The sequence below is a fragment of the Perca flavescens genome, chromosome 1 (assembly GCF_004354835.1).
Source record: "Perca flavescens isolate YP-PL-M2 chromosome 1, PFLA_1.0, whole genome shotgun sequence".
NCBI classification, from domain to species: Eukaryota; Metazoa; Chordata; class Actinopteri; order Perciformes; family Percidae; genus Perca; species Perca flavescens.
Genome location: NC_041331.1, coordinates 34,986,422 through 35,000,287, shown reverse-complemented (window position 1 = coordinate 35,000,287; position 13,866 = coordinate 34,986,422). Strand labels below are relative to the sequence as shown.

General features: G+C 43.1%; 1 protein-coding gene across 1 annotated transcript in view; it reads right to left on the bottom strand.

The window, feature by feature from the left end:
• Positions 1-450: 450 nt before the first annotated feature.
• Positions 451-13,866, bottom strand: part of sall1a (spalt-like transcription factor 1a) — a 188,709-nt gene continuing 175,293 nt past the window's right edge. The window contains 3 exon segments of the mRNA XM_028581758.1: positions 451-2,082; positions 4,203-7,038; positions 7,040-7,610. Coding sequence (XP_028437559.1) covers positions 1,642-2,082; positions 4,203-7,038; positions 7,040-7,610 — 3,848 coding nt within the window. The 3' untranslated portion in view covers positions 451-1,641.

The following is a 13,866-nucleotide window of genomic DNA, read 5'->3' as shown; positions in this document are numbered from 1 at the left end:
GAACGTGCATACATAAATGGTAGGAGGGAACCTTTTCCTTTCTGCGTAAAAAGCCTCGAATCTACTTGATTCCGAGGATTAGCGATTAATTGGCGATTTCAAGCATCGGCAGCGGAAATTATGAGGTTAAAACTGTGATCATTTTAAATTAAAGAGCAGGGAAGCTCACACCATTAATGACTGTATCCCAGCCCTCGTGTCTGCTTTTACTGCTAGTCAGTGAAAACTGAAAAGAGTTGCACAAGCTGCACGGCGGCCCTGGGCCACACATTATTCAAAGACAACAAGTAATTGTATTATTATTTCTGCTCTTCTTTCACACGAAACAATGTTTGATGTGTGAAAATAATTATTAGTATCTTTCCAATGATATGACAAATAAGGAGGGAATAAAAGCACACACACAATGTTTCTTTTGGAAAACTGATGTATTTGATTATTAGAGTAAAGAATTACAGTATCTTAGTTGTTAGTAGGTATTAAAGTGTAGAGAAACTGGACCCATAAAGATCTTCCAACTTTCCAAGAAAGTGCATGTAACAGTCCGAAGGTTGTCAAACCCAATATATATTTATATTTATAAAAACACTATCATTTTGTCCCCTGGCCGTGATGGACTTCTCTCGTGTAAGCTCTATGTACATTTTCTTACGAGGGAGTTTGTATTTCCACGTCTGAACGTATTTACAGAAGCTTTAACACATAACTTTGCACTTGATGTCGGTGAGGATGCTGGGACATAGCAGCAACGTGGAAATCCAGCTGAGAAACTGAAGGAGAATCCTGCTCATTTGATTGGCTGTCTCAGTTCCAAAAGCCAGGAAATAGGCCAGACCGAACGTTCCCTTCTGTCTTGCTTTCAACAACAACAAAATACGAGCAACGAAAAAAAGACATTGAGAAAAGAAAAAAAAATGGAAGTAAACAAAAAGTAGAAAGTTCAATACACAGAAACGGTAACAACAAAACAAGTTAACACTAAAGAAACCCTTGACATGTAGCAAACTTCAATGTTTTGTCTTCCTTAAATAAAATAAAGGTAAATAGCAATTTGAAAGAAATGAAAGAAAGGAACTACCACATCATTTAGTCCCTTGCCTGAATTTCATTGTTTTGCTTTGATGAGGAGAAGGGGGCATGAACACACAGATGTTAGACCAACTACAGAAGATCAGTGTACATTATTTACAGCAAGTCTGTTTGCTTAAAACAGGGCTAATGCATCACATGAACATCGACAGTTCGGTTATAGCTACTACAGACAGAAAATAACTTAATGCCAAGGTAAGGTTATCTACCCAGATATTCTAAGTTTCAAAAGCACATTTTTAAGCACCCATACATACCCATTCTGGCTTCAAAACAAACAAAAACCTAACTGTTAATGCTTTCACTTGGTTTCAAGCAAGGTTATAATCGCTAATAAATAAGCTCCATAAAACTATAACATGTACATTGTACAAAAAAAGCAACTTGTCTTCACACTCATGTTCGTAAAGATTTAATGGCGAGCAAAGCAGTTCAGTTGATTTTGTCCCTGTCTTGTTCTCTTTCTTTCTCTTCTTCTGTGTGTGACTACATATGTGTACAGTGTGCCTTCAGGCATCTTCATCTGTTTGTGCGCAACTGAGGACATACACGCTAATTGGTGACAATTTCTTTATTGTCCTCTATGAAGCGCGTGAAGCGGAAGTGGGCCCCGTTCTCTGTGTTGGCCATTTTCTCCAAACCAGCAAGAGCAGCGTTGGGTTCCATGCTGTGTAACTTGTCTAGGCTGCCGGTCAGGCCACCAATGGGAGAGCTACCCCCATTTCCCACACCACCTGACATGGGTGGGATGCCTCCATTCTGGATGACAGAGATTTCGTTTGTCTTCATTGCCAGGCCGTTGGAGAAGGCTGCAGCGTACTGGTTCCAGAAACTGGCCGGGTCCCCGTTGCTTGCCCTTGATGCCATGTCCTTCTGGAAGATCTCAGGAAACTTGACTGGGTTGGTACCCAGGAAGGCCATTGGCCCATCCACGGAAAGCCTGCGGCCACGTCTGGCGGGAGCGCTGTTCCACATGTGTGTGCCCATGTGGACCTAGACAGAGAGAGAGAGGGAGGAAAGAAAAAAAGGGGAACAAAAGGGAGGGAGAGAGACAGAGCAATGAGAGGGATGACAATTAGTGATGTTTATAAACTAGGCCACAAGAGCTGCACATGAGATGATGCAATGGAAAAAATAATAATAATGCTCGACCCCAAATTAAAATAGCTTCACACCCTGTGTGCGGCAGTTAGTTAGTTGCTTATGCTTTTTTCACTTTACCTATCCCCATTGGGTCAGATTTTCCGTTCTTTTGGGATTGCTTTTCATTGTTATGCTGACGACATGCAGCTGTATATGCCACTAGATGTAGGAAGCGAGTCTAACACAGCTAAACTTGAGGCCTGTCTTGCAGCTGTTAAGAGGTGGTTATCAACAAATTTTTTGTTGCTTAATTCTGCCAAGACCGAAATGATGGTTATTGGACCAGCAAAACTAGGTCATCTTTATGATCACTTTACTTTGTCTCTCGATGATTGTGTAATCAATCGTAGACACCAAGTTAAGAATCTTGGTGTGCTCTTTGATCAGACACTTTCTTTTGGTTTACATATTAAGGAGGTGACCAGAGTTGCTTTTTTCCATCTCAGAAACATCTCAAAGATAAGATCAATACTGTCGTTTAAGGACGCTGAGGTCCTCATTCATGCCTTTGTGTCATCCAGGCTAGATTATTGTAATGTGCTTCTGTCGGGTCTGCCAAAGAAAAGTCTGCGGAGTCTGCAGTTGGTTCAGAATGCTGCAGCTCGTGTTCTGACTGGAGCCTCCAGATATGAACATATTACACCAGTGTTAGTTTCTCTCCATTGGCTCCCTGTTCATGCCAGAGCAGACTTTAAGGTGTTGCTGCTAATTTATAAAATATTAAATGGCAGCGCACCGTTGTATCTCAATGACCTAGTGAAACCCTATGTGCCTGCTCGAGCCCTGCGTTCTCAGGGGACGGGTCTTCTGAGTGTCCCAAGGGTTAAAAAGAAGACAATTGGGGAACGGGCCTTTTCCTTCCGCGCACCAACATTGTGGAACAGCTTACCTCTGAACATCAGGCAGGCTTGTTCTGTTGAGGTTTTTAAAGCAAAGCTAAAGACCCATCTGTTTACTGTTGTGTATGAGACCTAATTTTTAATCTAATGTTTTTCTGAGAGTGTGTGTTATATTTTAGTCATTGGAACTGTTTTTAAACTGCATTTTCTATGTTCTGTACAGCACTTTGACTTGAAAGCGCTTTATAAATAAATGTATTATGCTGTGAGAGGTACCAGCATGGTGTAAACATCTTATTTTGGAAAGACTGATACATGCTGTTTAATCTAAACCTTAATTTGCTCATCTCACAAGGGAACCACAGGGCTTGGGGTAAAATTGCACTGTCCAGTTTCATTGCTATCGCCAGTATTGCATGTGACATTTCACCTCTGGCAATACCCTTTCCATGACAAAGACAATACATGTTTTTCCTTTTTTTTCTGCGTTTAAAGATATATTCAACTAATTGTGTTTTAAGGTATTTTATGTGCAACCTACTACAAAAAAGTTCAGAGACTTTTCTGTGTACTTTACTGGAGAAACTTTAACACAAAAATGCAGATCAACCAAAAGCCAGAGCTTTCAAAATTAAAAATTAACATTCATCCCAAATTCCTTCAGTGGGATTACGGATTGACGCACTAAATAATAATTATCCTACGTTTCACATAATTAAGTTCACATAATTCTCCCCAGTTTCTGTAGATCATTGAGCAAGATCCCTTTCCCAATGATTTATGCCTGTGACAGTTTTCACAGAGTCTGTTATGGAAAACTACAGACTGACCTAACGCACAATGATTACCTCTGATAATTAATTCTGTGCACTGAATCATTCTTAGCTGATTACATTCTAGAATTCCTACCTAATAATCATATTAGTTGTGTGATTCAGCCTTTCCACTAAGGTAAGTTTTTCTCAGAGAGCTGCTCCTTTCATTAATTATACAACATTACCACCTCTTGATGCCGAGTGCGCTGACACGCCGTATGAAACTAAATAGGAGCTCTGAGACTCATTTTTCACAAACATTCTCATGCACAAACTTTAAGGGGACCAACTGTTTTCTGGATGTTTCAACATTTACCTTGAGATTTCCTTTGGTGGTGAAAGCCCGACCACAGATACTGCAGGCAAAGGGTTTCTCCCCTGTGTGGGTTCTCTCGTGGATCTGTAGAGCACTGGAGGAGGAGAAACACTTCCCACAGGCGTTGCAGAAGTGTTGCTTGGGTGTCCTCCGTGGCGGAGCAGAGGAAAGCACAGGGGAAGTGGAGGCAGATGATGTGGCCAAGCCAGGGGGCATGTCCTTGTTCTCTGGGTGGAATCCATGCAGAAAGCCGTTGACCTCTGGTTTGTTAAGAGAGCCCACAGAGAGTAGGGAAGGGGTTGGGCTGGAGGACAGGCTGGTGTTTGACGGCTCAAAGAGCTGTGAGGGCAGGTCTCTCATTTGATGGGTTAGCATGTGCTGCTTGAGGTTGCCCTTGGTGGAGAAACCCCTGTTACAGGCCGTGCAAATAAATGGTCGTTCTTTGGTATGGCTTCGATAGTGAATGTCCAAGGCACTCTGACAAGCAAAGGTCTTCCCACAGATGTCACAGGATGTGTTCTTGATGATACTACGTTCCCGGAAGGGGAATAACATGCCCAAGGGGTCTTTTGAGGAATTGACAGATGTCAGGTCCAGGGCTCCAATGTTGGATGGGTGAGAGTGCAAGAGGCTTGCAGTGGTGTGCTCCAAGGATAAGGCCCTCTGGTGCCTTTCTTCGAGGCTGGGGGATTTGCGTGGTTGTGGCTGCATGCTAGTGGGGGATGGCGCCTGCATGGAGGAGGTAGATTCTGACACAGCTGGACTCCCGGTGCTTTGGCTTTCAACATCCCCTCCCAGAGACGAGGAGTCATTGGTGAAGCAATCCCCCTCAACTAAGCCATTTGCCATAGCCTTCATTTGGCTGACTTGTAGCTCCTCTGTTTCATTATTATAGACATTATCTCGGCCATTTCTCTCTTGCCCCTCCTGGCTAGCCATTTCAAGGGGGGCTGGGGAGTTACATACACTGTCATGGGAGGCATCAGCTGACCTAGGTGTGTCTGGCACACTGCTATCGGGGCCCTCCTCCATTCCTTCCATGTTGTCATCAGAGAAGTTGTCCAGATCATCAAAGTTTCTCTCCTCAAATGAGCCAGTGTCAGAGACCATGGACTCTGGGTAACTCTCTGGCAGAGGGGTGTTGGGGATGTGCCCACCCATGTGCATGCGAATATGTTGCTGTAGAACCACAGCATTTGTGAACTTCTTCTGACAAATGGGGCAGGAGTGTTGGACTCTAAGAGGAGGCATGGCCCTATGGACGCTGTAGTGGGTCTTAAGATTTCCCTTTGTGGTAAACGCCCTGCCACAGATTTTACACTTAAAGGGCCTTTCCCCAGTGTGAGTGCGATAGTGCATTTTCAGAGCACTTTGGCAGCTCAGCACCCGGTGGCAGATGACACATTCGTTTGGGTCTGTCACCTTCCTGTCAATGTTCTCCACAAGCTGCTGTAGTTTAGAGGTCTCTGAACCCTGGAGAGGATCCAGGATGCCTCCAAAGGGGAACTTAGCCTTAAACTGATCAGACATAAGAGGCATGAGTGGGTTGGTCATCATGGGCGGGCTGTTAGATGTTGTGTAGTCAGCAGTGCTCTCTGACGCAGAGCTCACATTTGTCATGAAGACTGAGGAGTGGCTGCCTTCTTCAGTTCTCCCATTTGAGGTAGGCAGAGTTGCACCTTCACCCTCTTCAGACACTCCATCATTACTTTTAGCTGAAGGCTCAGCAGTGCCTAAAACACTTTTTGCAGCAGAAGGGCTAGTTATGGCTATTGAATGATCTTCCTTTTTGATGAAATGTGGCAGGCTCGGCATGGTGGGTGGCAGCAGCATGCCAACTGAGGAAGTCAGTGTGGGCAAAACTGGTTTGCTGTCCAACCAGCTGGTGACAGGTTTCTCAGGGGGCATAGACATTCCGTATGGAATGCCGGTGGTTGTTGGTATGTTGTCTAAATGCTCAGGAACAGGGTAGGGGTTCATCTGGATGTGTGGGTATTTTTCTTTATGACGCTGGAAATGCACCTTCAGGTTGCCGCGGGTGGAGAAGCGGTTGCCACAGATATTACACTTGTATGGTCTCTCGCCAGTGTGAGAGCGCAGGTGAATTTGCAAGGCACTGTCACTCCCAAACACCTTGCCACAAAACCTGCACTTATGCTTGAAGAAAGCCTCGTCAGTGCTGCTCTTGTGTTCAAATGAAGTGACATTTGGTGGCTTGCCTTTCCTCTGCTGGGCCAAAGCTGCTAAAGAGTTGAGGTCCTCTATGGTGGTGCCAACATTGGGCAGAGAGCTGGAGAACATAGGGTTTCCAGGTGGGGGCTGAGGTAGAAGGGGATTCACTGCAGAGCTTAACAAGCTACCCATTCCAAATGCTGGCGTGGATGACTTAGTAAGTGATGAATTGCTGAGCTGAGAGTGGAGGCTACTCATATGACTCGGCCTCTTGTCAGAGGACTGGGTATTGACTGTTGATGGCCCCAGTGTGCTAACGCTCTGAGATGTCTCACTGCTGCTTGGATTGGACTGAGGTAGCTGTGCCGCTGCAGCCAGCTGCTTTAGGCTGTTAATACTGGCTGACTGACTAGCCAGGTTCTGCGCTAGGCCTGCGGCTGCAGCCAGCTGTTGGGAGAGATGGGAGCTGAGTGTGGTCAGTGGGGTGGCAGCAGGCCCCATTGTGCCTGGAGCAGAAGTTTGGGGCACCTGCAGTTCTGGGGACTGGGAGGCCAGAAGCAGTATCTGGTGGCGAATCTGCTCGATAAGCTGCAGTTGGTGGATCTGCTGCTGTTGTAGGGCTAGGAGTTGCTCCATAAGGGCTGGCACTGCCACCCTAGGGCCCCCCTGAGTTACGGGCCTCTTGGGAGAACTGGGCCACAGCCACTTTGGTGCTCTGCAGATTTTCAATGATGACATTGCTATTGATCATGGAGAAGTTTCCAAGGTCAGTCAGGTTTCTGAGCTGAGGTAGAGGGGCAGAGATAGCCGAAGTACCTGCTGCAGGGCCAGAGCTGCCCCTGCCACCATGGCTGCTGACTGTGTTGATGGGGCTCCCGCTCTCTGCATGACTGCCTTCCTCTTCATGACCACTGCTCATTCCGGAAACATCCACGTCCATGGATTCGTCTTTTTCAAGAGTGTTAGTCTCCAAAAGGTCACTGCACTCTGTTTGATCAGTGTTATTAGCTGTGTCATTCATCTGGTCATCGGAATTATGGGGAGGAGACCCAGGCGAGAAAGTTTCAGTGGGGGAGGCAGGGTTTTCATTCACTATCAGAACTAACTGATTCTTAGTGCAATTCTTCTGGTGTTCCTCAAGATCTGATAGTTCAAAGAACTCAGCACAACATCTGCTACAGACGTTGGCGTCTGACTCCTTGCAGGGGGGGTCCTCTGAGCAAAGTTCTGTGTCCCCTGAAAAAGAGGAAACAGAGGATTAGTGATTAGAAATGTTTTGCAGCTGAAGAAGCAGCTTTATCTCCTCAAATTCCATTGTTGTTAATCTTCAGTTAATCAGTTTTACACTTATCCCCTTGATGTGTTCACAAAAACAACGATCGAAAGGCAACAATAAGCCAACAGGAATGAGAAAAGGCCTTATTCAATGCAGTGGCCTCTGAAACACGATAAGAGGGGATACAAAATCAATGGGAACTACTCAAATATTGCTTAAAAGTGATCTTTGAAGATGTACATCTGGGTTTCATCAGCCCAACCAAAGGTAATCATTTTCTCCAGATAATCCATCAAAATATAGAATAGAGTGAAGTGAGGACATTAGGTCTTAATTAAATTTCATAGAAAAGCATTGATTTCCTATATTCCATGGCCTTCAAAGTCTACTTGTCCACTCGGCGCAAATCAAGCATTTGAAGGACTTATTAGACTTTCAATTTGCTGTCAACTTTGCTCATTTTCAGCCAACTATAGGCATCTTGGACAGGTTATCTATGTCACTAAACTAATTTGTATCCACTCAGGCTGCAGTCACAGTGAGACATGAACAACAGAGCCTGGGGTGTCTAGGCTGTTACGTGCATACACTAACCAGAACAAGTACAACAAAAAAGGAAAAAATTGAAGAAAAATGAATATGAAATTGTATGACATGGCAAAAATTTCTACAAGGTAATGAAAAGAATAACATATACATGTCCGCGGACTTTTGCTCCATATTGGTAAATACACTGTGAACCTAAAACATTAGCAACCATAGAAAAAACAGTCATCAGTGAATTATTCTGGGAAAGCAGCAACGGAAAAACCTATTTGTTTAAATAAATGACTTGGTCAAAACTTAAGTGGAGGGCGGTACATCAGAATGCATGCATAACAAACTTGCCAAAACTGAGGAACTGGGCACACCAGTTCACTGATCTTGCAATACACACACAGCAACGTCTGTTGTAATTGAGATTAAAATTCAAAACTAATGACGGCCTTTCAAATGCAGACAAAAACGTGTTTTTGAATTTTCCATTTTGATAAACAGGAGTCAGGGAGTGAAAAAGGCAAGACGACACCCTGTCCCCAGAGCCACTGCTGTGCTCCAGACTTTTCTGATTCTTTTCCCTCTTTGTCACACTAAAATCTTGCTGTTTAACATACAAGTTGATTTACAAATTGCATTTTTCTATGAATCCCTTTCATTGTGGCTCTGGCCCCTCAACACTTTCATCAGGGCAAAGAATTCATTTGCAAATGAAACCCAGAGAAGTGCAGCCCTGCCCCACAGAGAGACAGGATGCCTTCCCATTGTTCGCGCAGCATGGGAGCGGCGGGGATCGTCGGCACAGCCTGGCCCTGCTCATCTCAGTCGACTCAAAGCAGATCCTGTTTAATTCAGGGATTATCTCCCTCAATGTTTCTCTGCTCAGCGACATCAGATAACGCAAAGTTGCCATGACAGTAAACCCTGGCCCTCACACCACCAAACCATGCAAACAGGGAAGACTCAACTTTAATGATAACTTTTCATGTTAAATCCCCCCTTCCACCCACCCGTCTACCTACAGCACAAGCGCTAATTTAGAAAAAATGTGTTTGATTCATAGTGTGAGAAATTTAAGGATTAAATAAACACCTTTTCTCTTTTCTCAAAGCTGGCTGTACACAAATTAGTGTGAAGAAAATCCAATTGCATGACACAAAGTGGGATAAAAATAAAGCCATAAAAAGAAAAAGAAAAACTTTTGTCTAACAAACTTCTGGAAGATGCCAAATTAATTCATAAATTAAATATGTGTGTGCACACTAAAGTCTACGCAGATCATAAGGAAAAAATACATGATGCATTTCCTATTTGAAAAACAATGGTGTGCACGGAAATTAAATAAATTCACCATGTGACTCATACACATACTTTAGAAAAGGCCTAAGTGTGTTTCTTTATTTAAAATAAGTTCCAAAGAAAGATGCCAACATTTTGTGTAGTGTGCATTTTCAAAAATCCTACAAATCAAACAATTCGCAATAATACACATTTAACGTGCAAATGCAAAAAATACAATAAATAAATTATATATAATTAAGTAAATAGTATATAAAATTAAGGAAAACATTAAAGAGATAACAGATGATACTTCTGCCAAAAATAATTTGTGCTCATTCTATTTTACTAATAAAGGAACTGAAGCAAAACTCTTTCATCAAAATTGTGCAGTGCAGCAGTGGACAGTCTCCTCTTCACCAAATCTATCTTAAATTTGGAATTTGGGAGACGAGAATAATAATAATGCCCCCCATAGCTGCAAAATATAAGAATCATATTTCATCAAATTAAATGCATGCATGCCTACAGATATGCTCGTTCAACTGTGCAATACTATGTTTTACTTTACGCTAAATAAGGGTCAAAACTAAATGAATGCATGAGTACAAATCCACTGTCCACATAGGACTAGTATAGCAAACAACACAGATGCTAGCATTAGGCTTAATTCCCAAAATAGCAAGGATTAACTTCCAATTAAAGTTAAGATAAAGTCAAGCCGGTGTGAAGATGGAGTCTGTAAAACTTCCATAGAATCTCTATCAAAAGCACAATGTTAGCAGTGCACAGGGCTAAAGGGTGTCAGGAGAGACAAAGAGCACAGGACAGAACCCCAAAGAAACTGACCAAAGTCAGAAAATGAGAGACAAGAAAACAAGGAGCAGTCAAAAAAGTAGACAGAGAGCTTCGAGAGATCCTACATTATTTTTTCGCAGGGGGGCTCTGTGAGCCTCTTGACACTTGTAACTTCAGGAGGGTTTCTGCTCTCATCGTCTCCAGCCCTCAGGACTCATCCCACTGAACACTAGATGGGGTACCACTAAAGCCGCCGTGGTCCAGGACAAGACTCAAATCTAGGAAGCTCTGCCCCAGTGACATGCTTAAAGCCCAAGGGGAGGGAAAAAGGCAAATCAAGTCCTTCTGGCTACACCTAGACTCGCACCACAAAAACACTGGCAAAATGACAAGCAACTGCACTCTCTGTTTGCAGGGAACAACAGTGCAAAGTGGCCTGCCCGGCCAATCGCCCCTCTAAGGGGGGCCACTCTGATAGGGCAAAAGGGGATGGCCACAACATTGATAAGGCCTTACACTCACACACACACACACACACACACACACACACACACACACACACACACACACACACACACACACACACACACTTAAATGAAAAGCCGAGGCCTCGCTGGGCAGCCTGCAGCTCCGACCAGCAGGGTCAATGGCGAGGCCGAGAGAGGAACACACTGGGCCCTGAACTCACAGAGGGACACTGGCAAAGGTTAAAACAGCTAAACATCCCACCCTCTGTGGCTCTCACTCCGACCTCCCAGTAACTATGGCTCTCAGCATCACTGATATTCAGCTCCAAATACAATGACTTTCTGTTTTCACTTCCAACTACCACAACTCTGCAGAACACACAGCACATTAGCTTTGAGCACTCAGCTAAATACCCCCAAAAACCTAAAGACAACATGTCCATACCTTTATAATTAGACACACAAGACACTTTTAACATGTGGCATAGTATTGGACATAATTAAGAAATGTTGTGTTCTGCAGCCTGCCAGAGTCTGTGACAAAAGTAACTCTTCACTTAGTTTATTAGATTTAAATGAAACTGCAGAAGAAGAAAAAACAGCCCTAGGGAATTAGGTTTTGCATTAATCATCAAGTTCCTAAAAATCACGTGAAAAGGGCTGCAAATACCTTCTATAGAGGACTTTGTCCTGAAAGAAGCAAGTGTTTATTTCAAATTACCTGCACATGCTTTTCAGGCAGAACTAAAATGTGTCTATGAGAGTATTTCCATGGCATATATTCAACGCATAGGCCTTATCCAACAGGATGAGCAAATGCCAAAAATAATTAATCATTGTGTTTTTTATTTTATTTGTGGCGTGTCTTATTTTTTTTGTACAAATTAAAATAATGAACATGTGTAAAATTCAATCAGACTGCATGACAGAGCAAAGATAGGCCTCCTTTTTAAATTAAGAACATTTCTTAAAAATACAGAAAAACAAATAACTCTTATTTTCTTGTGAATGAGTCATTTGATAAAAAAGTCGGTCAACACAAATACACGTATCAACGCAATCGTCCTGTTACGAAATCCAGCGGTTATTAACCTTATTCTACAATGTTATCATGCCGTGGATTTGCTAAAGTTTTGCTTTTAGGGTTATATTCGGTTTTCAACTAAAATCTAACAATTTACAACTAACTACAGCTGGATATGGGTGGCCCCTGAACCTCTGAGCTCAAGTATACACAGTCCTGGATTTCCAGTTCTGAACGCCACTTTGTACAGACTGATTTCACATATTAGGTACCGTTATTACAACACCGTTAAAAGAGAGTATTTCTCTTCGCAAACAAATATTTATCGTAGTTCTATTTTTCACAGCAGGCCAAAGATCATCTTTAGCTTTCTAAAGGCGTTAAAGTAAAAAAAATAACAAGCCTATTTATCAATGTTGATTTTAGCTGAGAAAACTATCAATTATTTTGTAATAAAATCAAGTGTGTGTGTGTGTGTGTGTGTGTGTGCATGTGTGTCTCAAAGTGAGTAAGACTTCACTTCTCTATGCTGCTATTTGAACAAACAAAAAGTGTAAACGATGAGTAAACCCGAGGGATATTTTCAGGATGTGTGTTCATTTGCGCTCTATAGAGCAGTTTGTCCTCTTTTCTTTTTAGCAATAAAGCACGTTCGTGTGCTAACAGGCAACGACTAACTGACACTGGTTTTCATAAAAGGAGGAAAATATTGTACGATTTTACAGCGCGGGACTGCAACATGCGGATAGGGGAATTTCTATGTCCGGGACCCAGGAAAAGTTGGGAGTCCGTGCCGGAGCGACAGGGTGGTCCATGTCGAGGAACCGAGACGGACCGTTTAAACGCAGGGAAGCCCCGGAGAGCACCGGGACACTCATTACAGGAGAGTTTCAACTTTAGAAAAAACACGATTTAAAGCTGAAGTGGAGACTAAAAAGTTTCGAAACTTTAAACACACACACACACACACACACACACGCGTAAACCTAAAGGAAAATGTAGGCTACTTTCCTAATTACAGCCGATTTAACATGTTTATATTTTATAGTTCAGTTTGTATAATGACTAAAATGGAGTGCTTCGAAAAAATATAAAAGTTCCAAATTCCTCTTAGAACTGGAATAAAGTGAATTTAAGTAAAGCCGGAGTAATACGTTTAGGCTATACTGACAAAGTGGTAGGCTTCAGACTTCCAACACCAAGATGAATGGAATTATCAAAGAAACTAAACAAAAACAATCATAAAAAGTCCAATTCAGAGTATTAACTTTAACCGTCAGATGTTGCTACAGACACGATAAAAGAGCCCAGATAGTGAGATATTCATGGTGCTTGGATAAAAGGGGCGATAGGTTACGTGGACTCACCATTGTGCTCCGATAAAGGCAGATGAGGGTCGGATTGGAAGTGTTGCGGCTTCGCTTGTTTCCTCCGCGACATGCTGGCTGGCACATCAGCAGGCAAAGAATAAAAAAAATGACTACAAAACCTTCTCAAAAATTACGTAAATAGAGCCAATCCACCGCGCATGTGCCCCGTTATGATTATCAATAATGCTCTGCGATTAATCATACGGGGGGGGCTTCTTTGAAAGGCGATTGGCACCTCGCCAGCCCCCCTCCTATTCAAATGAAGTCTCTTTAATCAATTAGCTCCTGATTTGCTGGGGACTCTTGTCTCTCTCTCAGCTCCCACCCAATGAGTTGATCCGTATGGGGAAGAAAGGCTGGGTTTTCCAAACTCCCTTTAGATACGGTTTAACCCCTTCTGTTAGCCAAGTCAAAGCTTATCTTGACTACTACAGGGGAATGTCAGCGTCTCGAGTCAATGCCTGCGACAGTATCTTTCAATCTTTCACATTGATCAAGCAGCGATCACAGTTTCTCTTGTCCTTTTTCCCCTCCCGTAGATGTGGACTGACTGGACGCCCGCAACTCAAACCTCCGCGATCACCAAACAACTTTCTTCTCTCTAAAACTCGGTAGTCCGTCCTTCGCTCTTGCATTAAGGTCGTTGTAATTCAGCTCTTGTTGTGTTGTACACCGACACCTACTCTCTGAAGAGTTGCAATCGAAGCTCCCGGTGCGCTAAAACGCAGCGTCGCGCGAACAT